Source organism: Micromonas pusilla (assembly GCF_000151265.4).
Source record: "Micromonas pusilla CCMP1545 genomic scaffold MICPUCscaffold_6, whole genome shotgun sequence".
Lineage (NCBI taxonomy): Eukaryota > Viridiplantae > Chlorophyta > Mamiellophyceae > Mamiellales > Mamiellaceae > Micromonas > Micromonas pusilla.
Window position 1 is genome coordinate 537,830 of NW_003315887.1, and position 24,792 is coordinate 562,621.

A 24,792-nucleotide genomic window follows, 5' to 3' on the forward strand; every position below is an offset into this window, starting at 1 on the left:
AGAGCCGTCGTCCTCGCACGCGCGCGCCGCTTCGAAGAGCTCTCTGTACTCGAATCGACTCGACGCTTCGCACGCCCTCATCGCGGGGTTCGGGGTCATCGACGCCTCGAGCAGCGCGAACAGCGCCTTACCGTGCTTCCTCTCGAGCTCGCCGCCGCGCATGAGTTGCACCGCGAGCGCGGACGCGCGGTTGAACTTCCCCGGGTTCGCGCAGTGCTTCGTCAGCTTCTCGAGCGCCTCCGCGGGCGATCTCGACGCAACCGCGGGTTCGCGCGCGGGCGGCGCGGGTTCGGGCGCGTCCACCGCGGCGTCGTCCTCGGTCTTGACGCGCTTCGGCGACGGCGGTGGCTCGTCCTTCGGCTCCGGCGCCGCGCGCTTCGCGGCGGGGAGCTCGTCGAACAGGCCCATCGCCGCGCCGCGAGGAGTGATGACAGGGCGCCGCGACGGACGAAGTAGTGCCCGACGACGACTCGTTCGTCAACGAGATCTGTCGCTCGTCGGACGCCGCGATCAGAGTTCGCCCGGCGCCGGGCGGCTCTCTCGCGCGATGCCCGTGCTTCGCAAGGCGCGGCCGCGGTCCGAGGACGTCGCCCTGGACGAGGAGCTGACGTTCCAGGACCTCCAGCTCCCGGTGCGCGTCCGCTCCCCCGCGTCGCGCGCGTCCGCGCGTCGCGCGCATTCGAGATGCAGTCTCCGTCGTTCGTCGTCGTCGCATCTCTGACCTCCGTCGCTCGCGCCTCTCCTCCCCCCCACCCCCGCAGGACGCGCTGTGCGAAGGCCTCGCGGCCGCCGGGTTCCACGTCCCTTCCCCCGTGCAGCGCGCGGCGATCCCCCTCGGCCGCCTCGGCGCGGACCTCGTCGTCCAAGCCAAGTCCGGCACGGGCAAGACGGTCGCGTTCGCCGCCATCCTCCTCGAGCGCGTCGACCGCGCGCTCAGGCACCCGCAGGCTGTCGTCGTCGCGCCCACGCGCGAGGTGGCGCTGCAGTCGCACGACGTCGTCGCGTCGCTCGCGAATTCGCTCGCGCCGCCGTCGCTGTCGCTCCGCGCGTGCCTCGGCGGCCTCCCCGTCGCGAGCGATCGCGCGGCGCTCGTTCGAGGCGCGCAGCTGTGCGTGGGCACGCCGGGCCGCCTCCGTCAGCTCCTCGAGGAGGGGTCGATTCACCCGGACGGCGTGCGATGCGTCGTGATCGACGAGGCGGACGCGCTCATGGGCGGGTCGTTCGAGGCGGACGTGCTGTTCATACACGGCGTGCTGCCCGCGCGGAAGCAGACGATGGCGTTCAGGTGCGAAAGTAGCGTTTCGCCCGTCACCACCCCTACGCATCGGTTTCGTCGGTTTCAACATTCGATCGCGTCGCCTTTCAACTGACCGATGAACATCGGGACTGTCGTCGCAGCGCGACGTACCCGACGGAGATGCGCGCGAGGGTGCGAGAGTTGACGCGGCGGGACGTGCACGAGGTGGCGTTGTGTGGCCCGGGGCCAGCCGGGTCCCAAGTCGCGGATCGCGCGCTCGGCGAGCGCGCTTCCTCCTCGCCGGGCGGCGGCGCGGTCGCGGGGCCGGGCGGTGAGAGCTTGCGGGCGGTGCGGCAGTTTTATTTCCTCGTCGACGACGACGACGACGACGACGACGACGACGACGACGACGACGACGACGTGACGCGCGCGGAGACGATGCGACTACAGAAAGAGTCCGCGCTTCGGCAGATCTTCGACAAGGTGTCGTTCCACCAGGCGGTGGTCTTCGCGCGACGCCCCGCGTGGGGAAGCGCGGTCGCCGAGCGGCTCGTCGCCGCGGGGTTCGCCGCGGAGTTCATCGGCGGCGCGCTGCCGCAACGGCGACGCATGGACGTCGTCGCCGCGATGCGCGCGTTCGACGCGCGCGTGATGGTCTCCACGGATCTCACCGCGCGCGGCGTCGACCTCGCGCGCGTGAACCTCGTCGTTTGTCTGGATATCCCGCGCGACCGAGAGACGTACTTGCACCGCGTCGGACGCGCGGGGCGATTCGGCGCGCGCGGCGTCGCCGTCGCCGTCGTCACCGCGCGGGAGTTGAAAGCGCTGCGGGCGCTTCTGTGCGAGGGCGTCGAGCGCGCGGACGGCCGCGACGCGATCGCGCTGGAGCCGCTGCCGAAGCGCGTGCCCGCGGACTGGTACGAGCACGACCTGAGCGAGGAGGACGGCGGGCGGCTGGAGCGGTTGAACGCGGCGGCGGCGGCGAAAGCGGCGGCGAAGGCGGCGAAGGCGGCGGCGAAGGCGGCGGCGAAGGCGGCGGCGTTGGACGAAGACGCGCGCGAAGCCGTCGCGGAGGAGGAGGAGGAGGAGGAGGAGGAGGAGGAGGAGGCGTACGACGCCGATTCCCACGAAGAGGACGAGGAAGCGCGGATGTGGGCGTGGCGCCGGGCGTGGGCTTCGTATTGGTGGTGGTGGTGGCGGGGACGCGCGGACGAGGACGAGGAAGAGGCGGAGGACGCGCGTCGTCGCGGCGCGCACGCCGCGGAGGCGCCGCCGTGGATCGTCCCGCCGATTCACGCGTCCATGAGGTCGTTTTAACGAACGACGTAGCCATAGATTGATAGTCGACGGCGCCTTCGCGAGCGAACCGGAGGCGGGGCTCCGTGGGCCACGAAAAGAAGGCTCGCGTCCTTCGGTCGCGCGAAACCGAGGAAAATGCTCAGTGTATCAGTCGGTTTTCGCGCGAAGGGGCGTCGATCGCGGAGGACACACCGCACGGCGCTCGGACGCGTCCGCGCTAGGCGCGCGTCGTTTGGAGTGCCGCGCGGGACTAGCTCGCGCGGTCCGGAGACGCGTGCCCGCGCGATCGGCGTCCGCGAGCGGTGTCGGAGTTAGAGACGACGGGTTGGTGAATTTCGTCGGCGAGGGTTAGCGGGACGGGACTTTACGCGCGCCCTCTCGCGTCTCGGGACGACGCGTCGGGCTCGGAGAGGACGTCGTCCGTATCGCGCCCTCCGACGCGCGTCATGGAGGCGTCGCCCAATTCCCCCGCGCCGACGGTTCCGGCACCCCCCTTCGACGTCTCCACGCCGCCGCGGACGGCGACGCCCGGCGCGGGGACGACGAACGAATCGTCCCCGTCCGAGCTCGCGCGGTCGCGCGAGAACAGCATCCACGGCCCCGGACCATCGGGCAGCGCCGTGCATCACATGACCCCGGAGATGCAGCTCGCGATGTACCCGATGTTCCTCACCGAGGAACGCCACGGCGCGAGAGACGACGGCTCGGACGTGTCCACGTCGCGAGAGAAGGTGGTGTCGAAGTGGCGGATGAAGGATCGAATGAAGACGACGTCCGTGGCGCTCGTCTTGTGCTTAAACATCGGCGTGGACCCGCCGGACGTCTTGAAAATATCCCCGTGCGCGCGCATGCAGTGCTGGATCAACCCGCTGTCGATGCAGCCGCAGAAGGCGCTGGACGCGATCGGGAAGGCGCTCCAGGCGCAGTACGAGCGGTGGCAACCGCGGGCCAAGTACAAATTACAGCTGGACCCCACCGTGGAGGACGTGAAGAAGTTGTGTCTGTCGTGCCGACGGAACGCGAAGAACGAGCGCGTGCTGTTGCACTACAACGGCCACGGCGTCCCGCGTCCGACGGTGAACGGCGAAGTGTGGGTCTTCAACAAGTCGTACACGCAGTACATACCGCTGTCCATCTACGATCTGCAGCAGTGGACCGGGAACCCGGCGATTTACGTCTTCGACTGCTCCGGCGCGGGGCTCGTCGTGAACTCGTTCTTGCAGCTCGCGGAGCAAGGGAACGTGGGGACGGGCCCCGCCGCCGCGGCGTTGGCGGCGGCAGCCGCGGGGAGCGACGGCGTCGGCGTCGGCGGCGCCGCCGCGCGCCCGGACACCGCGGGCGGGACGATGCCCCTGGGCGCGGGCGCGAGCGAGTGCATCCTCCTCGCCGCGTGCGGCGCGGAGGAGCTCCTGCCGCAGTCGGCGGATCTCCCCGCGGACGTCTTCTCCGCGTGTCTCACGACGCCGATCAAGATCGCGCTCAGATGGTTCGTCAGTCGTTCGATCCTCAAAGGCGACGGGATCAGCGTGGACGTCATCGATAAGATCCCCGGGCAACAGAACAACAGGAAGACGCCGCTGGGGGAGTTGAACTGGATCTTCACGGCCATCACGGACACCATCGCGTGGAACGTCCTCCCGCGTCCGCTGTTCCAGCGGCTGTTCCGGCAGGACCTGCTCGTCGCGTCGCTGTTTCGCAACTTCCTCCTCGCCGAGCGAATCATGCGAGCGAACAACTGCGCGCCCATCTCGTGCCCCGCGCTGCCGCCGGCGTACCAGCACCCGATGTGGCACGCGTGGGACATGGCGGTTGAGATTTGCCTCCTGCAGATGCCGACGCTGATCAACGGCGACTCCACGGTGGAGTTCACGCCGTCGCCGTTCTTCACGGAGCAGCTCACCGCGTTCGAGGTGTGGCTCGAGCACGGCAGCGAGCGCAAGGCGCCGCCGGAGCAGCTTCCGATCGTGTTGCAAGTGCTGCTGTCGCAGTCGCACCGCTTGCGCGCGCTCGTGTTGTTGGGGCGGTTCTTAGGCGCGTTCTGTACACTGGTCCCCATACGACCGCGTTCGCGTGGTGAACGCCGATCCTTAAGGACTTTTCCTGGCGCATCTCTCCGCCCACCCCTCGCTTTCAATCCCCGCCCTCGATGCCTTTCAACTCCACCTGACGCCTTTGAACTCCACCCAGACATGGGCCCGTGGGCGGTGGACCTCGCCCTGAGCGTGGGCATCTTTCCGTACGTGTTGAAGCTTCTGCAGACGACGGCGCCGGACTTGAGACAGATTTTGGTCTTCATATGGACGAAGATACTCGCGCTCGATCGCTCGTGCCAGCTCGACCTCGTGAAGGACAGCGGGCACGTGTATTTCGTCCGGTTTCTTGATTCGCCGTCGGTGCCGTCAGAGGAGAGGGCGATGGCGGCGTTCGTGCTCGCCGCCATCGCGGACGATCACCCGAAGGGCCAGGCCGCGTGCGCGTCTTCCGGTTTACTCCAAGTGTGCCTCGCGAACCTCCCCGGCGCGGCGTCGCCGTCCGGGTCGCCGCTGTTCGTCCGCTGGTTGTGCTTGTGCATGGGAAAGCTGTGGGACGGCTACGCGTCGCTGCAGGCGGAGGCGTTCAGGGTCCGCGCGAGCGAAGCGGTGGCGTCGCTGTTGAATCATCCCACCCCGGACGCGCGCGCGGCGGCGGTGTACGCGTTGGGCGCGCTCGTCCACGTCAAGAAGCATGGGCGGCCCGAGGGCGGGTCCTCCGCGGGGACGGTCAATTTGGCCGCCGGGGAGAGCGCGACGGAGCTGAGCGCGACGAGCGGCAGCGCGTCGGGGAGCGGCGCGTGGGATGGCGGCGGCGAGACGGCTCCGGGCGCGGGCGCGGGCGCGGCGGGCGCGGAGGACGCCGAGGAAGATGGATTTTTCGGCGAGCGCGCGGCCGCGGAGCGCGCGATCGCGTGCCACGTCGTCCCGTGCACCGCGGACGCGTCGTCTCTCGTGCGATGCGAGGCTGCCGTCGCGCTCGCGAGGCTCGCGCGGTCGCACGCCGCGGAGTTCCAATCGGCGGCGACGTGGATGCGGCGCGAGCGGCGTCTCAGCGACGCCGGGAGCGAAGGCGGCGGCTCCGGCTCCGGCTTCGGCTTCGGCTCGCGGGGTGCCGGGATGCGGAGGCGCGCGAGCGGGAGCCTGAGCGGCGACGCGATCGCGGAGGACGGGACGACGTTCCAGAGCGGGAGTCCGGGGGCGTACGCGGCGTCGGCGTCCCCGGGGACGCGCGAGCCGGGCTTTTGGTCGACGGACGCGGCGGCGGCGCCGGGCGACGGAAGCGCCAACTCCTCCCCGCCCGCGGGAACTTTCGCGAGCGCGGACGCCGCGCGCGTCGGCGGCGGTCTGTACCACCACGTCCTCGAGCGGCTCCTCGAGCTCGCGGCGGACCCGTCGACGCGGGTCGCGGTCGCCGCGCAAAAGGCGCTGCTCGCGACGGGGATCGACCACGCGCACCCGCTTCTGAAACCGGCGCTGTCGAGGGCGGTGTTGATCGCCGCCGGGCTCGCGGAAGGCGGGTCGGAGCCGGAGGGCGGCGGCTCGCGACCGTCCACCGCCGCGGACGACGGCGCGCGGGAGTCGAGGGACGGGGAGGCGGGCGGCGCGAGCCCGCACGGACGCCGCGGCGGCGGCCTCGGAGGAAGAACCGCGAGCTGGTCGCAGAAACTGAGCAACTTGTCCTCGCGGCTGCTCGGCTCGCCGCGTCGCGTCCCGAGTCGAGACGCGATCGGCGCGGCGGCGTCGACCGCGGACGGAGATAGTCTCACGTCGAGCGCGAGCGGCGTGAACTTGCAGCGCACGTCGAGCTTCCAGCGCCTCATGTCGCCGCTGTCGAGCAAGATGAAGCGGACGATGTCCACGCAGGGCGGATTGCACGCGTCCCCGGGGCGCGGCGGCGGCGGCGCCGCCGCCGGGGAAGGACCCGGACTGCTCTCGCAGCTGTCGCACGGCGGGAGCGATCACGACCTCCTGACGTCCCCGAGAGCGGGCGCGGGCGTGGGCGGCGGCGTCGCGGGGGAGAGCGGCGCCGGCGCGGACGCGCTCCCGAAGTCGCTCGTGTTCGCGTGGAGCTGCGAACACTTTTCGCGGTCGCTGCTCGAGCCGTCCCCGGCGGCGGGCGGGGGCGGATACTACGCCGACGGCGACGAGGAGGACGATTTTTTCCCGCCCGCGACGCGAAGCGGGGTCACGCCGCCGCCGCCTCCGTCGCCGAAGCGGCGCGTGATCGCGCCGAACACGCGACTCGCGCGGAGAAGGGTCGCGGAGGAGGCTGCGCGACGGTCGGGGTACGCGGGGAAGGAGCAAGTCAAACTCGCGGATCAGATCGCGACGATCGAGCTCGAGCACGGCGCGTCGCCGTCGCGTCTGCTGATGCACCCGCTGTCGTCGATCGCGTGCATCTCGGACGACAAAGGGATCGTGCGCGCGTGGGACTACGTTTCCGGGAAGACGCTGAACAAGTTCCACGCGGGCGGCGCCCCGGGGAAGCCGACGTCGTCGCTGAGCCTCGTGAACGATTTAGACGACGCGTTGCTGTTGTGCGGCGGAGGCGATGGATCCGTGAGGGTGTGGCGCGATTTCGCATCCAGGGGCGAGGAGACGCTCGTGACCGCGTTCAGGGCGCTGCCGCCGAGGGAGTCGGGGATACGCGTCGCGTCGAGCCCGCAGGGGAGCGGCGTCGGGCTGAACCTCGAACGGCACCCCGGCTCCGGGAGCGCGGATCGCCTCTCCGACGCCGGCGCCGGCGGCGACGGGTCGGTCGCTTCCGTCGCCGCGGTCGCTTCCATCGCCGCGCAGTCGCAGTCGCAGTCGCAGTCGCAGTCGCAACCGCCGCCGCGGCACGGGCACCGCCGCGGCCGCGTCTCGACGTCCGCCGCGCGGCACCGCCCCGCGGTGGTCGTGTGGCAGCAGCAGAGCGGGTGTCTCTACGCGGCCGGGGACGTGCACCCGGCGCCGTTGCTCCGCGTCTGGGACATGACGAGAGAGCTGTGCTTGGAGTCGCTGCAGATGCAATCGCCCGGGACGTGCCTCACCGCGGAGGGTGCGCTGTTGATGGCGGGCGCCGCGGACGGCGCGGTGCTGTCGTACGACCTTCGAACGCCCGCGAGGTTGCTGTCCGTGATTCAGACGCACAGGCATCCGGTGGTTGGGATTTTACTTCAACCGGGAAACACGTCGAACCTCGTCGTGACCGGCAGCGTCAACGGCGAGATGAAGTTCTGCGACCTGAGGAACGCGGCGAAGCCGTTCTTCACCGCGGAGGTGTGCCCCAAACCGCAAAGCACCGCGGGCGGCGGCGCGCTCGGAGGAGGATCGAACGCGGGCGGAGGAGGGTCGACGACGGCGCGTCCGCCGCAAGGGCACGCGCTCACCGCGCTCGTCGCGCACGCGCACGCGGGCGTCATCGCGTCGGGCTCGAGCGAGCGCGCGATCAAGCTCTGGGACCTGGAAGGCAACAACGTCGCGGCGATTCGGTATCGGTACTCCGTGTTGGGGCAACGCGTCGGCGCCGTTCGATCGCTCGCGTTTCATCCGAACCGTCTGTTGCTCCTGTCGGGGACGAACGACGCGACCGCGACGGTGTACAGCGGCGAGGGCACCGGGAACCGAGAGCTGCGGGACGAGTGAGAGAGAACGATTCTCGCTATATCTTTGATAGTCTGTAACAACAACACGTACACGTCGTCGACGCTACCTCCGCACAACGCCGCGGTAGAACCCCGCGTGCGTCTCGCCGTCACCCCCCGACGCGCCGTACATTCGCGCCAAACCCGCGGCGGCGGCGAACACGTCCGCGCGTCCCTCGTCGTCTCCGTCTCTCTCATCAGCATCAGCCCCTCTCGCGCCGGGACCCTCGGATTTCGGCGACAGCGCCCTCGCGAGCGCGGACACGTCGATCGACGACGTCCGGCACGGGCTGCTCGCGCCGCCCGCGCCCACGGCGACGTCCTCGCCCGACCCGCCCCCCGCCGACGCCCTCGCGCGTTTCTCCTCCACGCCGAACGGATCCTCCGGGAGCTTCTCGTCGTCCGCGGCGACGCGCGACGACTCGATCGCGGCGAGCGCGCTCTCCATCGCGCGCCGCACGACGTCCGCCTTCTTCGTGAGCGTGTCCCGCACCGAGCCCGCGTCGTCGATCGCGCCCACGGCGAGGACGCGAAGCAACGCGCGCGCGAGCTGCGCGCTGAGCTGCGGCTTGTACTTGACGTCCATCGCGGACGCCGCGGGCTCTCCTCCTCCTCCTCCTCCTCCTCCTCCTCCTCCGCCGCCGCCGCCGCCGCCGGGTCCGGATCCCTCCGAGTCCAGACCCTCGATCGCGGCGACGACCACCTGCACCGCGTCCGGGTACGCGTTCCCGAAGTCCTCGCGCGAGGACGGCGTCGCGAGCGCGGCGGCGGCGTGCGTTCGGATTTTAAAATTTCGCGCGTCGCGCACGAGCATCAGCAACATCCGCACCGCGAGCGGGGACCACGACGACCCGGCCGCGGCCGCGGTGCGGTTCTTGAACAGCGCGCCCACGGCGTGGCACGCGTTCCACTGCACCTTCGCGTTGCCGGTCGTGAGGCACGACATCAGGGCCTGGATCACCTCGGGGAGCCACGCGCGCGGGGCGTCGTCCGACGACGCGTCGTCCGACCCCGCCGCGGAGAAGTCCGCGGCGGAGACGAGGTGCCCGAGCGCTCGCGCCGCGTTCGCGCGGACTTTGTCCCCCTCCTCCGTGGACGCGGCGACGCACGCGCGCGCGACGCGCGCGAGCGAGCGCGTCGTGACGACGCGGCGCGAAGAAGCGAAAGAAGAAGAAGAAGAAGTACCCGCCGCGTCGGCGTCGGCGCCGCCGTCGAACGCGAGCCGCTCCGCGACGCCCCTCGCCGCGGCTTTCGCGACGGCGTCGCACAAGTTCGCGACCGCCCACGACGCCGGGAATCGCACGCTCTTCGCGCTGTCCCTCAGCGCGGCGAGGAGCAGGTCCGCGGACCGCTCGAGGCCGCCGACCGGGGACCCTAAGACGGCGAGCGCGCCGATCGCGCGACACGCCGCGGATCGCACCGCCGGCGCGGCGTCGCTCTCCAACGCGTCGTGCGGGATCGCGATCAACCGTTCCCGGTGCGCCTCGGTCACGGCGCTCAGCGCGGACGCGGTGAGCCCGTTCACGACCGCCAGACCGGCGGCTCGGACGAGCGGCGACGCGTGCGACGTCGCCGCGGGAAAGTGCGACGCCGCGACGGCGTCCCAGAGCGTCGCGAGCTCCGTCGGCGACAGCGGCGACGGCGACGCGTCGCTCGCGTCGTTCGCGCCGCCGCTCTCGCCGCCCGGGTGGTCGTCCGCGCCTTCGCCGCCGCCGCCGATGATCCCGACGCCGCTCACGGCGACGAGGAAGTCCGCGAGCAGCCGCGCGGACGCCTGCGCGACGCGGTCGCCGCCGTCGCTTTCGGTCAGACTAAGGGTCGTTCCATACAAAGCGACGTCGGGGTGGAGTTGAAAGGCGTCAGATGGAGTTGAAAGTCAACGCGGGCGGGGATTGAACGCGAGGGACCCTGGGCGGAGAGAGAGGACGGCAAATGTCCTTAAGGATCGGCGTTCACCACGCCGACGCGGTCGTATGGGAACCAGTGTAAGGAAGAACGCACCTAAACGTCTCGAGCGCGTCCGCCGCGTCGTTCGTCGTCTCCCTCTTCGTGACCCCGCACGTCGTCCCCGGGAGAACGTCGCGCATGCCGCCGGAGAGGTACAGCGCCGCGACCGCGGGCGCGTGCGCGGTCGCGGCCGCTCGCAGCGCGCCGAAGGCTTCGCACCGCGTCGCCGGGTTGACGCCGCCGGCGGCGGCGGCGAACGACGCCAAGCCGGGGAGGACGTCGACGAGTTTCGCGAGGTCGCCGCTCGCGCCGCGCGGACCCGCGACGTCGGCGGGGAATGGCTCGGGGGCGCGCCCGGAGAGCGCGGCCGTGACCGCGTCGGGGGCGTCCTTCGCGGAGAGCGCCGCCGTGAGCGCGGCGAGGAGCGACGTCCGCGCCGTCGTCGTCTCAGATGAGGACCCCTCCGCGCGGCTCGCCCACCCGCCGCCGTTCCCGCCGCAAACGCTGAGCTCGCCGACGCGCGTCCAAATCACCCCGATCGCCCTCGGCAACAGCGTCGACGGCAACCTCCCGAACGGCGCGGCGTCCACGAACGCGCTCAGCGCCTTACACGCGGCGGGGAGACACGCGAGCGACGGCTCCGCTTGCACGATTCGCACGAGCGCGTCGTGCGTCGTCGCCGCGACGTCGCCGAGCGTGCTCGATAACGACGCGAAGTTCCTTCGAATCACCGCGCCCGTCTTCGGGTTCGTTCGCACCTCCGCGACCGCCATGTACTGCCTCGTGACGTTCCCTTCCAGCAGGTGCGCGATCGCGGAGAGCGCGGCGGCGCGCACGCGAGGCGCCGGGTCTTGGAACGCCACGCGCAACAGCGTCGTCGTCGGCGACCGCGGCAGCAGCTGCGCGCTCGACGCGGGCAACAACTTCGGCCAGTGCGCGTGAAGCGACCGCGGGTTCGCGCGCGCGAGCGCGCCGACACACAGCGCGGCGGCGCCTCTGACTCTGGACGCGCCGAACCGGTCGCTCGCGCCGCCGCCGAGCCCGCACCCCGCGGCGGCGTCCGCGTCCGACTGCGCGTCCGAGTCGGAGGACCCGGCGCCGGCGCCCGCCGCGACGCCGCCGCGCAGATGCGGCGGCACGTACCCGCCCTTGGACGGACTCGCGGGGGGCTGCGGTGTCATGACGGATTGAACGGATTGAAAAGCTCCGGATCCGTCCGATTGCCCCGCCGCGCCGCCGGCGCCGAGGCCGTAGTGAAAGAACCGGCGCGCGTGCGCGACGACGCTCGCCACCGTCGCGTCGTCCCAGCATCGCTTCTCGTGCGCGCCCGCGCCCGCGCACGCGTGCACGCACCGCAACATCGCGGCGAAGTACTTGCTGCTCCCCGCATCCTCCGGCGGCGAATTCGGATTATTCGCGCCGCCCTTCGCGCCGCCGCCGGTGTGCTTGTCGAGGAGCTTCACGAGCGCCTCGCCGATCGCGTCCGTCGCCGCGCGCGACGCGACGCCCGCCGGGGACCTGCTCGTCAACGCCGCGAGCGCGTTCAACGCGTGCCTCGACGTTTCCCTCGCGCCGCCGCCGCCTCTCCTGGCGCTCCCGGGGCGGCTTCCGGACGGCGACGACGCCTCCGATGACGCGGTCGCCGTCGCGTCCGCGGTCGCGATGGTCTCTTTGTACACCGCCGCCGCCGCCGCGTTGGCGTCAGGGTCGATCCTCGAGAGCAGGCACGACAGGTGCGCGTCCACCTCCGAGGGCGTCACGTGCGCGCCGCCCTCTTGCAGGAGCAACGTCGTCACGCGCAGCGCGTCGTCCGCGGTGGACGGCGCGCACGACGGCGACGACAGGACGCCGCGGTAGTACGCCCCGAGCGCGGCGACGGTCTCGGCGTCGACGGCCACCTTCCCCGCGGACGGACTCCCCGCGCTCAGGAGATCCGTCAGCAGCGCGTCGAACGCATCGCGCGGCGGCGACGGCGACGGCGACGACGACGGCGACGGCGACGACGCGTCGCTCGCGTTGATCGCGCGCGCGAGGAGGACGACGTCCGCCGCGATCTCGCTCGGCTTCGCGTCCCCGAGCGGCGGGTGCGCGCGGCCGGACGCGGCGTCGAAGAAGGCGCGCGTCGCGCGACGAAGCTCGTCCCTCGCGCTCGCGCCGCTCGCGCTCGCCGCGCGCTTCACGTCGCGCATCGCGTCTCTCCAGTCCCCGCCCGCCGCGCCGTCGCGACGCGACGGCGCGAACGGCTTGGCGCGGTCGACGTCGGGCGCGCGCCGCGACGACGACGGGGACGGCGACGGGTCGTCCTTCCATCCCCCCATGGCGCGCGACGGCGGCGACGACGCGCGAGATCGTGTGCGGCCGTTGACGAGATCGATGTTGACTCCCGCCCTCGTCATCGTCAGGTATCAGGTGGTTCGAACGAGAGCGAGAGAGGACCGACGTCGAGGGGCGACGAGACGCGCGAGGGGCGAGCGCGAGATCTGAGGTCGGGTTACGAACACGCGACCGGTCGATCGCTCGCGCGCTAGGTCTCTACACTACGGCGTTCGTCGACGCCGCGCGGGGCGTCCGCGGCGGTCGTCGCGCGGCGCATCGCGCGGCGTCAGCGCCGAGCCCTCGCCCGGTCTCCTCCTCAAACACAGCCGTCCGCCCTCGCGCACATCACTGCTTGGTCTGCTCGAAGCGATCTAACTCCGCGCGCAGCTGCTTCGTGAAGTCGTCGTTCGCGTCGGAATCGTCCCAGTCCTCCTCCCACTGCTGCACGTCCTCCGCGTCCTCGTCCTCGTTGGCCCACTCTGCGACGACGAAAGGCGCGAGGGGCGAGAGGTTTTGGTGAGCGCGGAGTAGATGAGATCTCGCGGCGGGAGCACTTTTTTTTAGGTCAGATCGCGCGCGCGCGCGCGACGTCGACGCCGGCTCCCCCGGTCGGCGCGCACCTTCGTTCCCGAACTCCTCGAACTCGTCGTCGCACTCGAGGTCGACCGCGACGTCCTTCTTCGGCTCTTCTTTCTTTTCGTCCGCCATCTTCGTCCGCGCGCGCGTTCGCTCGATGGAGTGACGTCCGCGGTCGGCGACGGCGCGATGAAATTGAAGAAGAGCTCATCGGTCGATCCGAGAAGACGACCGTTGAAAGAAACGCCGGTCGGGGAAAGGCGTCCTCGCGCCGGGGGCACACCACCCCGCGCGAGAGGACCCGGCCGCGTGCGTCGCCGCGCGCCGTCTCCGCGCGTAGACAGGAGGCGCCGATAGGAGACATCGCGATGGCGCCGCCGCGGACGCGCCTCGGGGACATCCCGGTCGCGTCGGCGCGGGCGAATCGATCCGCTGGGGACGACGACGGACGGGGAGGACACCGTCATCCGAACAAGCCACGACGCGCGAGGAGCACGACGCCGCCGCCGCGGTCGCGCACGCCGACGCCGCCGCGGTCGCCCGCGCCCGCGGCGGGGTTCCGCTCCCCCGGACGCGACTGCCCCGCGTGCCCACGCCCCGCGGAGACGCCGCCCGCGCCGCCGGCGACGTCGCACTCGGAAGCGCGCGCGCAACTCCTGGAGCTCATCTCGCGCCACGCGAACGTCGTCGCGGACGGCGTCGTCCCCGCGAACGTCCCGCTCGGGATCGCGCTCCCGCCGCCGAAGCTCGCGATGCGAGAGGTGGAGGCGAAGCGCTTGATGGCGGAGCGCGACGAAGAGGAGAAGCTCCGGAGGCACAACGCGGTGCATCAGATGTTGAAACGCGTCGCGCTGCGCAATCAGGCGGCGGCGGCGAGGCGCGCGAAGGACGCGCCGCCGCCGGCGAAACCCGACGACGCCGCCGCCGCGAACGCGAGGAGGGGCCAACGACAGGGGTCGGTGTACGACCCCGGCAGAGCCGCGCGCGACGCGAGGGCGGGCGCGTCGTCGAAGGAGAATCTCGACGCCGCGAGCGCGGCGCGAAGGGAAGCGGCGCGACGCCGCGTCCCCGCGCGGTCGCCGGAGCGGCCGTGGCGGGTCGGCGTCGACGCGGAAGAACTCGAGCGGCGGCACCAGGAGGCCGCGCGACGAAAACGCGCGAAGTTCGCGGCGGAGGAGGCGGCGAGGAAGGGCGCGGGGAAGAAGATGGGGTGGGCGAAGCCGACGTCGAACGAATCGCGCGTCGAACCCGACGACGCGGCGAAGAAGCCCTCGCCCGCGGAGGACCCCGCGGCGGCGGCCGAGCGTCAGGCGAAAGCGCGGGCTTTCATCTTAGAGAGCAAGGCGAGGTGGAAGAAGAAACTCGCGGAGGAGAAGGCGCTCCTCAGAGAACAAGAGGAGAAGCGCGCGAAGATTAAGCGCGAGGAAGAGGAGCGGTGCCGCGAAAAGGCGCGACTCGCCGCGGAGGCGAGGATCAGAGCGCGCAAGGACAAGGACGCGGACGAGGACGCGCCGCCGAAGAAGAACCCGGCGTGGGTCGACCCGGGCTTGGACGACGGGTCGTCGCGCGCGGACGACCCGGCGACGCCGATCAAGCGGTCGCACGTCGACGACGACGGCGACCCGGTCGAGGCGGCGGCGGCGGAGGCGGCGACGGCGGAGAGCTCCGACGCGGCGAAGACGTCGGATCGGGTTAACCCTGGACCTCCAGTCGCGCTCGTCAGCGCGGGCGGGATCCGTCGCGCCGCGGCCGGCGGCGCGGAGAAGTCCGCGTTCCGCGCGAACCCCGAGATCGTGGACATCCAGGGCATGGTCCAGCGCGGGCGCAGAGGCGGCGCGAGGGACCCGACCGGGAAAGGACGCGTGGAGTATCCGCCGCTTCGGATGAAAAAAAAGCCGCCGCCGTCGACGAGTTCGGCGCCGCCGACGCGCGAGCCGCGGCATCAGCCCCACAGCGCGGAGGAGATCAAACGGCAGATCGCGGAGAGGAAATCGGCCGCGGAGGCCAAGGCGAACGAGGAAGCGAGAGAGGCGCTCGCGCTCAGGGAGGTGGCGCGGAGGCTCGCGGCGACGATCGACGCCTTCTCTGCGACGCAGAAGCAGGCGAACCGCGAAAAGGCGCTCGAACGCGCGAGGGACGCGAAGCCGACTACGCGCTCGCGCTCGCGCGGGATGCGGGACGCGAACGCCGACAACGCCGACAACGCCGCCGCGCACGAGTCCTCCGAGTCGCCGTCCTCGAGCGAGAGCCCGCCCCCGCCGCGCGCGAGGAACGACGGCGACGGCGGGATCGGTTTCGCGATGCGCGCCAGCGCCGCGGCGACGACGGTGCAGTCGCACGTCCGCGGGTACCAAGCGCGTCGGCGCGTCGCGTCCGGGGATCTCACCGCGGGCGGTCCCGCCGCGGGGCGATCGCTGCGGTCGTCGCTGAAGTCGCCCTCGAAGGCGTACGCGCACGCGAGCGGGCGGCGCATCTCGTTCGCGCCCAAGACGACGACGGCGGGCGGCGGCGGCGGCGGCGGCGACGACGACGACGACGTCGAGGTGATTCACGACGAGGAGCTCACGCTTCGCGAATCGCCTCCGAAGAGGGACGCGCTGGCGCTCGCGCCGCCGTCCGATCCCGCGCCGCCCCCGCGGCTGCTCGGCGTGAAGTTCGGGCCGCCGGAGACGCACACGACGCTCCCCGGGGACGCGCACGTGCCGCGACGCGAGGACTGGCTGTCGCAAGGCGCGGGCGGGATGGCGAGAAAGAAGCGACTCGTGAAGCGCGCGGGACAGCGCGTAGAGGCGATGGCGATGGCGCCGGGCGAGGACGACGACGACGCGGCGACGACGGCGCTCGAGCGGCTGCCGTACGCCGCCGAGGACGTCATGCGCGCGTTGGCGCCGGCGGCGGTGGATCGCGATCCGCTCCCGCCGCCGCCGCCGCCGCCGCCCGCGCGAAGCGCGGCGCCGGCGTCCGTCTTTAGTCTGTACGCGTCTCGAGTCGCCGCCGCCGAGGCGTCGCGCCTCGCCGCGGCGTCGATCCCGACGCTGCCTCTCGCCGCCGAGGCGCGCGCGTCGACGTCGTCGTCCGCGCAGACGGAGCCGGTGCCCATCGTCGTCGAGCGCCGGGCCCAGGCGGCGGCGGCGGCGGCGGCGGGGACGGCGGAGACCCCGACGCCGACGCGTCGGCGAAGCCGGCCGGTCTCGCCCGCGCGGCGGTCGCCCGCGCGCCAGGCTCGCCCGCCCAGCGCCTCCACGGCGTTATCCGTCCGCTCGTCCTCGCCCGAGGAGGATGCGGACGTCGAGATCGACCACGGGGTGGACGCGGACGCGGACGCGGACGCGGACGGAAAAGTTCTTAAGGAACGGCGTTCACAACGCGAACGGGATCGTATGGGGACCCGTGTAGAGAACGCCGAGGACCGCGCCGCGGCGCTCGCCGCGCTCGCCGCCGAGCAAGACGACGACGCGGCTGATCGCCTCACCCCGTCCGAGCTCGAGCGCCAGCTCCAGAACGAGCTCTCTCTCTTCGACGAGCTCGGCGCGATGCAGGCGGAGCTGAGCAAGGTGCAGCGCGCGAGGGATCTGTTCAGGGCGGAGCAAGAGGCGGCGGCGTACGCGAGCGTCGTCGAGCGGCAGCGGACGGATATGGACTACAAGCACCAGCTCGCGTTGGCGAAGGAAGACATGGAGCACAAGTTCGAAGCGCGCGCGGCGGATCTGGAGCGGGTCGCGCTGGAGATGACCGCGAAGATGCGCGACGAGAGCCTCGCGCAGGTGAGGGAGGTGACGGAGATGCTCGTCTCGACGCTGAGGAAGTCGCAAGAGGTGGAGCGACGAGAGGCGGCCGCCGCGCGAGCGGACGCCGCGTCGTTCTTCGCGAGGGAGGCGAAGGAGGCGGAGGAGGAGACGAGACGGCTCGCGCCCGCGCCGGACGTCGGCGCGAGCCACCCCGCGGCGGACGACGCGAAGGCGACCGCGAAGGCGGTCGCGGTCGTCCCGCCGCGTCGGGACGACGACGACGACACGTCGTCGTCCGTCGACGAGAGCATTCCGGAGGCGTCCATCTTGGAGGAGTCGACGGCGAACGTTCGCGGGGACGAACGCGAGGACGAGGACGCGGGGCGGGCGTCCCCCACGGTCGTCGAGGAGGATCCCGGCCTCGCCGCGCGCGCGAGCGCGTCGGTGGACGAGAGTTTCGAAGCGCGCGCCGCCGCCGTCGAGCGCGAGATCGCCGCGCGCGAGAAGGACGTGGAGACGAAGCTCCGAGAGCGGAAGCGCGAGCTGAAAGCGCGCGAGCTCGAGGAGAAACAGAGACGCGTCAGGCAGATGGAGGCGGAGCTCCTCGCGCTGGAGGGCGGGGAGCTCGCGCCGTCGCCGCGACCGCGACCGCAAGGAAGAAACGCCCGAGACGCGGACGTTTCCGAGTCCATAGCGGACGAGGTGGCGTTCGCGGACGACGCGTCCGGGTCCGGGTCGGACGCTCCGGGCGTCGACGACGAGGACGTCGTCGTCGAACACGACGAGAGTCCCGGGGGAAGCGACGTCGACGGCGCGATCGACGAGCTGCACCGCGTGGAAGCGCTCGTGCAGAAGAAGCGGACGGAGCGGCGGAAAGATGGAGAGACGCGCGAGTTCGCCGCCGCTGAGGCGTCTGCGGCGGAGACGACGATCCCCGAGGATTTCGAGATTGGCTCCCAGGCGACGACGTCGCCGGCGCCGTCGGAGATTGGCTCCACGGAGGGGACGACCGCGTCCGGGTCGGTCGCGTCCGTCGGTCGCGTCGCGTCCGCGGCCGCCGCCGCGGTGGAAGAAGCGGAGGCGAAGGCGAAGACGCGGGGCGGGAAGCCCCCGAAATCGCCGCCGAAATCGCGGGGCGTCGAGTCCGCCGCCCCCGCCGCCGCCGCGACGTCGAAGTCCACGTCCGCCTCCGCCGCCGCGTCGCGCTCGACGGAGATCGAGGAGTCACTCCCGACGCCGCCGGAGTCCTCGGTGGAACCCGAGGAGTCGATCCAGACGGAGGTGTACTCGGACGACGGATACAGCGGCGACGAGTTCGAGACGTCGCCGGGGCCTTCCCCGCGGACGTCCGCGGGATCGGACCCGGAGCCGCGCGCGGACGACGCGTCGGGGAAGATCTCGCCGTCGCCGTCAGAGCACGCCGCGGACGCCGTCGTCGGCGGCGCCGCGGAGAAGGCGGCCGCGGCGTCGCCGTCCGCGTCGCCGTCGCCGTCGTCGGCGGCGGCGCACAAAGAGAGCGGCTTCTTGACGCACCACGAGGCGAACATCCACATGCCGCACCACGCGCCGCGCCACGAGCCGCCGCCGAAGCGCGTCGTCGTCCCGGGCGCGACGACGGAAGAGCGCGCGCGCGCGGCGGTGGAGAAGCACGTCGAGGCGTTCGCGCGCAGGGTGCTCGACGCCGCAGGCGCCGTCGCCGGCGGCGTCGACGCGGCTACGTTGTCCCGGCTCGACGACGCCGCGTTCGCGTTCGCGACCTCCTCCTCCGCCTCTCCCGCGCACGCGGAGATCGCCGAGCGCGTCCCGGACCGCCTCGTGTTTGACACGATATCGGAGATTCTCGCGGAGCTCGTCCCCGGCGCAGCCGCGCTCGAGCCCGGCGAGGACTCTGTCGTCGGCGGGATCGGGTCGTCGCTCGTCGTCGCCGCGGGCTCCGCCGCCGGCGCGGAGAAACTCGCGGGCGATCGTCTGGTGAAGTTGGTCGGCGATAGGGCGGCGGCGTCGTTGGCGCCCGCGCGCGACGGCGGCGTCAAGGTGGACGACATCGTGCGCGAGGACGTGCGCTCGAGCGACGACTTGGGGTGGTACGACGTGCGCGCGACGGAGAAGGCCATCTTGATTCGGTTATCGGAGGAGATCTTCGACGAGCTCGTCGGCGACACGATCCTCGCCGGGGCGTGACGACGGAAGATCTACAGTACGTATATTTAACGTAGATGCAACGAGAGCGGTAGTAGAAGTTGTGTGATGTAGACGCGTGACGCGTTCGATAAAACGATGCGACGCGCGCCCCACCCCGGCTCGCGAGACGACGGACGCGACGTGCGATTTTTTCGATCCATCACATCACGCCATGGACGGCCGGCTCCCCTTCGAGCCCTGCCCGTCCAGCGGCGTCCCCCCCCGCCCGCCCTTCTTCCTCTTCGCGAGCTTCTCCGCGAGCTCGTTCGCGCTCACCTTGACGCGATCTCGGTCGGGAACCTCGTCCGCGCCCTCCTCGTCCTCCTCGCCGTCGCTGTCGCTGCCGCCGTATTCGAGGCTCATGTCGACGCGGACGTTGTGCTTGCTGATCGTCTTCGTCGCCGCCGCGGCGCCGTCGTCGAGCGCGAGAAGCGCCGTCTTCGCGGCGTCTCCCACCTCCTGGAGCGCCTTGATCAGCTTCTGCTCGCACGCGGCGAGGACCTCCACGACGGTCTCGTCCGAGACGACATCCGGCGGCTGCGCGACGCCGCCGTCGACGACGTCAAGCTTGTCCATCAAGTGCTCCGTCCCGGACTTCATCGACACGAGCACGCGGTGCACCTTCTCGAATTTGGCGCGCACGCGCTCGTTGTTGTTGATGCCGTCCACGAGCGACGACTCGTACTCGTCGACGATTCTCCTGCCGCCGCCGCCGCCGCCGCCGCTGAAGCGGTACTCCTCGAGCGCAGTCCTCGCCTCCTTCCTCGCCGCCTGCAGGGCGTCGAGCTTCGCCTGTCCCTCCGTGGTGAGCAGCTTCAGGTTGATGTTCGTGTCCTCCTGCGTCATGAACTTGTCCATGACGCTGGAGATGTCGCTCACGCCCGTCGCCTCTTTGATCTTGAAGAAGGCGTTTTCGTACGCTCGCATCCGGTCCTGCTTCTCCTTCTTCGCGCGCTCGTAATCCTCCTTGCTCGCCTTGTCGCTCATCAGCGCCTTGTGCTTGCGCGCCTCCTCCGCCCTCTGCGCGTCCGCCTCGCGCTGCGCCGCGCGCGCGGCGAGCTGCGCGTTGATGTCCTCGCGCTGCCGCACCATGTCCCTGCGATCTTTCAACTCCTTGTTCCGCTTGGCGCGCTCCGCCGCCTCCTCCTTCTCCACCCTTAAGAGCTCGCTCTTCGCCATCTCCTTCGCCGCGATCGCGTCGTGCGACATCAGCGTCAGCTGCACGAGGTCTTTCTCCTTCTGTTTCAGCGCCCTCTCGATGAGCGCGAGCTGCCGGTCGAAGTCCATCTTCTCTTCGCCGTGCCGCCGAACGATCTGTTCGTAGGTTTTGCCGATGGACGCCGCCTCGTTGTACTTGATGAGCGCCTTATCGAACCTGTTCTCGAGCTGCCGGATCGTCGACATGACGGGCGTGTCGTCCTCCTCGTGCGTGTGCCCCTCCGCTTCGAGGTCTTTCAGCTTGTCGAGCTTCTGCTCGAGCTCCCTCGTCTTTCGCACCGCCTCTTGCTTGAAGTGGTCGTACTTCGCCTTGAGATCTTTGCTGAAGGACTGCAGGCGGAAGAGCTCCTCGTTGTTCTCCGGGCCGAGCTGCTCGGGCTTGGGCTTGTCCACGTTCGAGACCGCCTGCTCCGCGAGCTGCGCGATGAGCATCTTGTTTTCTCTCTGCGGCGATTCGATCGGGAGGGCCGGGCGGTGAGCGTTTGGATCGTGGAATCGTGATTGATTCATTTCGGGGGGGGGCCGGTCAGCGCGATCGGAAGGGGGCGCGCGCACCTTCGCCGCGGTGATCGTCTCCTTATTCTGCTTCATCGTCCATTGCGACGTCTCGAAGTACGCCTTGCGATCGCCCTCTGCAGATAGATCGGGGAGGTTCGGACGGGTCGGTCAGTCCGCGACGATGGATGGGTGGGGCGGAAAGACGCGAGCGAGGGAGGGGACGACGGCGACGGCGATGGCGATGGCGTCGCGCGATCGCGGCGCCTTCGCGCACCGAGAAGCGCGTATTTCCTCTGCAGCTCCGAGAGCTCCTCCTCCGGGGTCGCCATCGTGCCTCGCGCGCGTCGCTCGCGCGCGCGCTAAGCGGGAGAGGAGGAGGAGGAGGAGGGGGGAATTCGCGGCGATTCCGTCCGCGCGCGCGCGTCCTCGACCCCGACGGCGACGCGATTACCGCTTCCGCGCGTTCGAACCGCGTCCGCGGAGTGTCGTTCGCGTCCTCGAGCGCCGGCGCGTGTCCTAGCCGCGCGCGAACGTCGCCCCGCGAGCGCGACTGCGTCGCGACGACCGCGCGGAGCTGTTTTTGGGTTGGCTTTCGGTCGCCGCGATATTCCGTACGAGTACGTGTTCGCGTACGCGCACGGACAATCAGTCTGGCGCGAGCGCGACGCGCGCGACTCAAGAACGACAGTCTAATCGTCCCCAGCCAGACGCGGTCAACACTCCGGCCGCCCAACTTTCGAAAAGTTTGTGATGAGAACGTGACGATCGGTCGCCGCCGAGGCGAAGAACGCGCGCGCCGTCCGCGTCACAACGCCTCGCGCCACCGCGACGCGCGTCACGTCGATCGAAAGACGTCTTCGCCGTCTTCCCGCGACTCGCGCTCGTCGTGACACGCGCACACCGCGCGCGATCTAGCTTCCGCGGCGCGTCGGAAACGAACATCTTTCTTATTTCCCGCGCCTCAACAACCGCGAGAAGAAGAGAAGAACGCGCTCGTCGGTCGCTATGGGGGAGAAGACCGCGAATGGTGGCTCCACCGGGACGTCCGCGGGCGAGCGCTACAGCGACAACAAGCTGAAGCACGACATCCGGACGTCGAACATGAACGCCGCGAAGAAGCTCGCGGACGCGATCCGAACGTCGTTGGGCCCGCGAGGGATGGACAAGATGCTCGTGAGCGGGAACAACGACGTGACGATCACCAACGACGGCGCGACGATCTTGAATAAGATGGAGGTGTCCCACCCCGCGGCGAAGATGCTCGTGGAGCTGTCCAAGTCCCAGGACATCGTCGCGGGAGATGGGACGACGTCCGTGACCGTGCTGTGCGGCTCGCTCCTCAACAAGTGCGTCTCGCTGCTGACGCGGGGGGTGCACCCCACGGTCATCTCCGATGCCATGGGCCTCGCGTGCGACAAAGCGTGCGAGATCTTACAGGAGATGTCCATCCCGCTCGATATCAGCGATCGCCCGGCGCTGATCAAGGCGGCGACGACGTCGCTCGGGAGTAAGGTGGTCGCGCAGTACAGCAACGTCCTCGCTCCGATCGCGGTGGACTCGGTGCTGAAGATCATGGACCCCGAGCGGCCCGAAATGGTGGACCTGAAGGACATCAAGATCCACCGCAAGGGGGGCGGCACGATCGACGACACCGAGATGGTCCCGGGCCTCGTCTTGGACTCGAAGTCGTCCAAAGCCGCGGGCGGGCCCACCAAGGTGGAGAACGCGAAGGTGGCGCTGATTCAGTTTTGCATCTCGCCGCCGAAGACGGACATGGAGAACTCCGTCGTCGTGAGCGATTACGCGCAGATGGATCGCATCTTGAAGGAGGAGAGGAATTACATCATCGGCCTGATCAAGAAGATCAAAGCCTCCGGGTGCAACGTGCTCTTGATCCAGAAGAGCATCCTCCGCGACGCGACGACGGACCTCGCGCTGCACTACCTCGCCAAGGCGAAGATCCTCGTCGTGAGGGACGTCGAGCGCGACGACGTCGAGTTCATCTCCAAGACGCTGAACTGCCAGCCCGTCGCGCACGTGGATCAGCTCACGGCGGACAAGCTGGGACACGCGGAGCTCGTGAAAGAGGTCCAGTGCGGCGCGGATAAGATGGTGAAATTCACCGGGATCAAGGACATGGGGAACACCGTCTCCGTGCTCTGTCGCGGCAGCAACAAGCTCGTGATCGAGGAGGCGGATCGCTCCTTGCACGACGCGTTGTGCGTGATTCGATGCCTCGTGCAGAAGCGGTTTCTCATCGTCGGCGGCGGCGCGCCCGAGGTGGAGGTGTCGCAGCAGCTCGGGAAGTGGGCGAGGACGCTGTCCGGCATGGAGGCTGTGTGCGTGAAAGCGTTCGCGGATGCCATGGAGGTGATCCCGTACACGCTCGCGGAGAACGCGGGATTGAACCCGATCGAGATCGTCACCGAGCTGCGCAACAAGCACGCGACGCCCGGGAATGAAAACTACGGCATCAACGTCCGCAAGGGGACCATCACGGACATCCTCGCGGAGAACGTCGTGCAGCCGCTTCTCGTGAGCACGTCCGCGCTGTCGTTGGCGACCGAGTGCGTGCGGATGATCTTGAAGATCGACGACATCTGCCCGGTGCGCTGATCGCCCGCCGCGACGGAGGGCGGGAGGAGAGAGAAGAGAGGACGGAGGGAGAGAGAAGAGAGAGAGAAGACGGAGAGACGGCGTCGGCGCAGTCGAGCCGGCCGCGCTCAGACGGACGTTTCTGATCGCGGACGCGTGCAGTGCACATTTTTTCACAAAGAATCGTATTCACAAAGCTCCCTCGACGTGGCTATGGGTACGTCTGCGGTCGCGCTCCCCGCCGCGGTGATGATGATCAGATCTCTTCGGCTCCTCGCTCTCACCCTCCGTTCTCTCACCTCACGCGGACTTCATCCCGGACGAGTAGCACAGCTCCTTCACCTCCGCGGTGACGTCGATCGGGTTCTGCGCCGCGTGCGGGTGCTCCTCGGAGCCGTACACCTTGAGCTGCGTGAAAAGCTCGCGGCCCTTGCGGTTCTTCGGGAGCATCCCGCGCACTGCCTTCTCGACGATGCGTTCCGGGATCCGCGCCTGGAGCATCTTAAACGACTCCTCCTTCATGCTCCCGGGCCGCCCCGTCTCGTGACGCTTGTACAGCTTATCCTCGAACTTCTTGCCGGACACGACAACCTGCGACGCGTTGACGACGACGACGTACGTGCCCATGTTCATGCTCGGCGAGTACGTCCCGACGTTCCCTCCGCGGAGGTACGTCGCAACCAGCGTGGAGAGGCGGCCGAGGCGGAGCCCCGCGGCGTCGATGACGACCCACGGCTTCCTCGAGTTGTCCGTGTCCTCGCCCTTGGGGTAGTACGACGTGTTGAAGACGTCCTGTTCGATTCGATTCGATTCGTCGGTAGGAGGGGTCGGGGTGGGCGGGTGAGTCGGGGCGAGATGAGATGAGTGAATTCTCCGCTGCCACCGCAGCGTTATCCACCGCCAACAGCGCGGCGACGTCGACGCCGGGAATGCGCGCGCGCGACGCGAGGAACCGCGATACGAGGCGAGCACGACGCGCACCTTGCCCATCTTCTCGACCGTGACGCCGTCCGGAAGCGACACCGCGGCGCGGACGGTCGCGTTCACGCGCGCGGCGGAGCGAACGGACGCGCGCGGGACCGCGGCACCGCCCGTGAAGCACGCCGACTTCTTCGCGCCTGAGGAGGAGAATCGAGACGAGACGACCGGAGGAAGGGCGGGCGGGGGAGGTCAGCGACGCGCGCGAGGTCGAGATGAGCGGACGCCGTGTCGCTGCCGTGTCCTACGAGCGCGCCCGCGGCGAGAAATCGCGCCGCGGCGGCGCGCGAGCGGCCGCGACGGCGGCGTTCCGTCGCCGCGACGCGGACGAGGGTTTAGGTCAGGTTTCTTCCCCGCGCGAGAGAGCGGCGACGGAGACGCGGGAATCGCGCGCGCACCGGTCGCGGCCTTGTTCACGGCGACCCCCCCGAGTTTAGCTACGAGCGCGTTCGCGGACATGGCGTGCGCGGCCATGACGTCCGAGGCTGTGTCGGTCGCGCGTCACGTGGTGCGACGTCGATTACGGAGCGAGCGCGGACCCGACGCTTTTTGGAGCGGTA

At 70.2% G+C, this 24,792-nt stretch overlaps 9 protein-coding genes across 9 annotated transcripts; 5 read left to right on the top strand and 4 right to left on the bottom strand.

Moving 5' to 3' along the window:
- Positions 1–761: 761 nt before the first annotated feature.
- Positions 762–2,074, top strand: MICPUCDRAFT_10648 (uncharacterized protein; the record flags this gene model as incomplete). Its single annotated transcript, XM_003059135.1, has 4 exons — positions 762–1,285; positions 1,399–1,467; positions 1,576–1,657; positions 1,721–2,074. Coding segments are annotated over 4 exons (1,029 nt in total), but the record flags the coding sequence as incomplete, so codon positions are not given.
- Positions 2,075–3,165: 1,091 nt separating this feature from the next.
- Positions 3,166–8,196, top strand: MICPUCDRAFT_17707 (uncharacterized protein; the record flags this gene model as incomplete). Its single annotated transcript, XM_003059136.1, has 9 exons — positions 3,166–3,803; positions 3,906–4,576; positions 4,724–5,244; positions 5,386–6,351; positions 6,589–6,753; positions 6,871–7,245; positions 7,477–7,830; positions 7,898–7,901; positions 7,928–8,196. 9 exons carry the CDS (start codon positions 3,166–3,168, stop codon positions 8,194–8,196), a joined length of 3,963 nt encoding a protein of 1,320 aa, XP_003059182.1.
- A 2,084-nt stretch (positions 8,197–10,280) lies between these two features.
- Positions 10,281–11,084, top strand: MICPUCDRAFT_40192 (uncharacterized protein; the record flags this gene model as incomplete). The annotated part of the gene is made up of 1 exon (XM_003059137.1): positions 10,281–11,084. One exon carries the CDS (start codon positions 10,281–10,283, stop codon positions 11,082–11,084), a length of 804 nt encoding a protein of 267 aa, XP_003059183.1.
- A 759-nt stretch (positions 11,085–11,843) lies between these two features.
- MICPUCDRAFT_40193 (uncharacterized protein) lies at positions 11,844–12,460 on the bottom strand (the record flags this gene model as incomplete). The annotated part of the gene is made up of 2 exons (XM_003059437.1): positions 11,844–11,855; positions 11,888–12,460. The coding sequence occupies 2 exons, from the start codon at positions 12,458–12,460 to the stop codon at positions 11,844–11,846; spliced, it is 585 nt and encodes a 194-aa protein (XP_003059483.1).
- Positions 12,461–12,612: 152 nt separating this feature from the next.
- On the bottom strand, positions 12,613–13,434 carry MICPUCDRAFT_69546 (uncharacterized protein; the record flags this gene model as incomplete). The annotated part of the gene is given in 2 exon segments (XM_003059438.1): positions 12,613–13,068; positions 13,070–13,434. Coding segments are annotated over 2 exon segments (630 nt in total). The 3' UTR covers positions 12,613–12,803.
- On the top strand, positions 13,403–18,943 carry MICPUCDRAFT_40194 (uncharacterized protein; the record flags this gene model as incomplete). The annotated part of the gene is made up of 1 exon (XM_003059138.1): positions 13,403–18,943. The coding sequence occupies one exon, from the start codon at positions 13,403–13,405 to the stop codon at positions 18,941–18,943; it is 5,541 nt and encodes a 1,846-aa protein (XP_003059184.1).
- An 8-nt stretch (positions 18,944–18,951) lies between these two features.
- MICPUCDRAFT_47516 (uncharacterized protein) lies at positions 18,952–20,988 on the bottom strand (the record flags this gene model as incomplete). The annotated part of the gene is made up of 3 exons (XM_003059439.1): positions 18,952–20,605; positions 20,717–20,793; positions 20,934–20,988. 3 exons carry the CDS (start codon positions 20,986–20,988, stop codon positions 19,109–19,111), a joined length of 1,629 nt encoding a protein of 542 aa, XP_003059485.1. The 3' UTR covers positions 18,952–19,108.
- A 497-nt stretch (positions 20,989–21,485) lies between these two features.
- MICPUCDRAFT_47517 (uncharacterized protein) lies at positions 21,486–23,455 on the top strand. Its single transcript, XM_003059139.1, has one exon. The coding sequence runs from the start codon at positions 21,665–21,667 to the stop codon at positions 23,273–23,275; it is 1,611 nt and encodes a 536-aa protein (XP_003059185.1). The 5' UTR covers positions 21,486–21,664; the 3' UTR covers positions 23,276–23,455.
- Positions 23,429–24,743, bottom strand: MICPUCDRAFT_27251 (uncharacterized protein). The gene is made up of 3 exons (XM_003059440.1): positions 24,631–24,743; positions 24,236–24,372; positions 23,429–24,046 (listed from the first exon to the last, which is right to left on the bottom strand). Exons 1-3 carry the CDS (start codon positions 24,704–24,706, stop codon positions 23,555–23,557), a joined length of 705 nt encoding a protein of 234 aa, XP_003059486.1. The 5' UTR covers positions 24,707–24,743; the 3' UTR covers positions 23,429–23,554.
- Between the last annotated feature and the right edge of the window lie 49 nt (positions 24,744–24,792).

Excerpts from the sequence above, each read along its gene's own strand:
- MICPUCDRAFT_47517 (XM_003059139.1), top strand. The coding sequence starts at position 21,665 with ATGGGGGAGAAGACCGCGAATGGTGGCTCCACCGGGACGTCCGCGGGC.
- MICPUCDRAFT_27251 (XM_003059440.1), bottom strand. The coding sequence starts at position 24,706 with ATGGCCGCGCACGCCATGTCCGCGAACGCGCTCGTAGCTAAACTCGGG. Across the intron at positions 24,373-24,630 it reads CGTGAACAAGGCCGCGACCG|GCGCGAAGAAGTCGGCGTGC; the intron begins GTGCGCGCGCGA and ends TCTCCTCCTCAG. Across the intron at positions 24,047-24,235 it reads CGGTCGAGAAGATGGGCAAG|GACGTCTTCAACACGTCGTA; the intron begins GTGCGCGTCGTG and ends CGAATCGAACAG.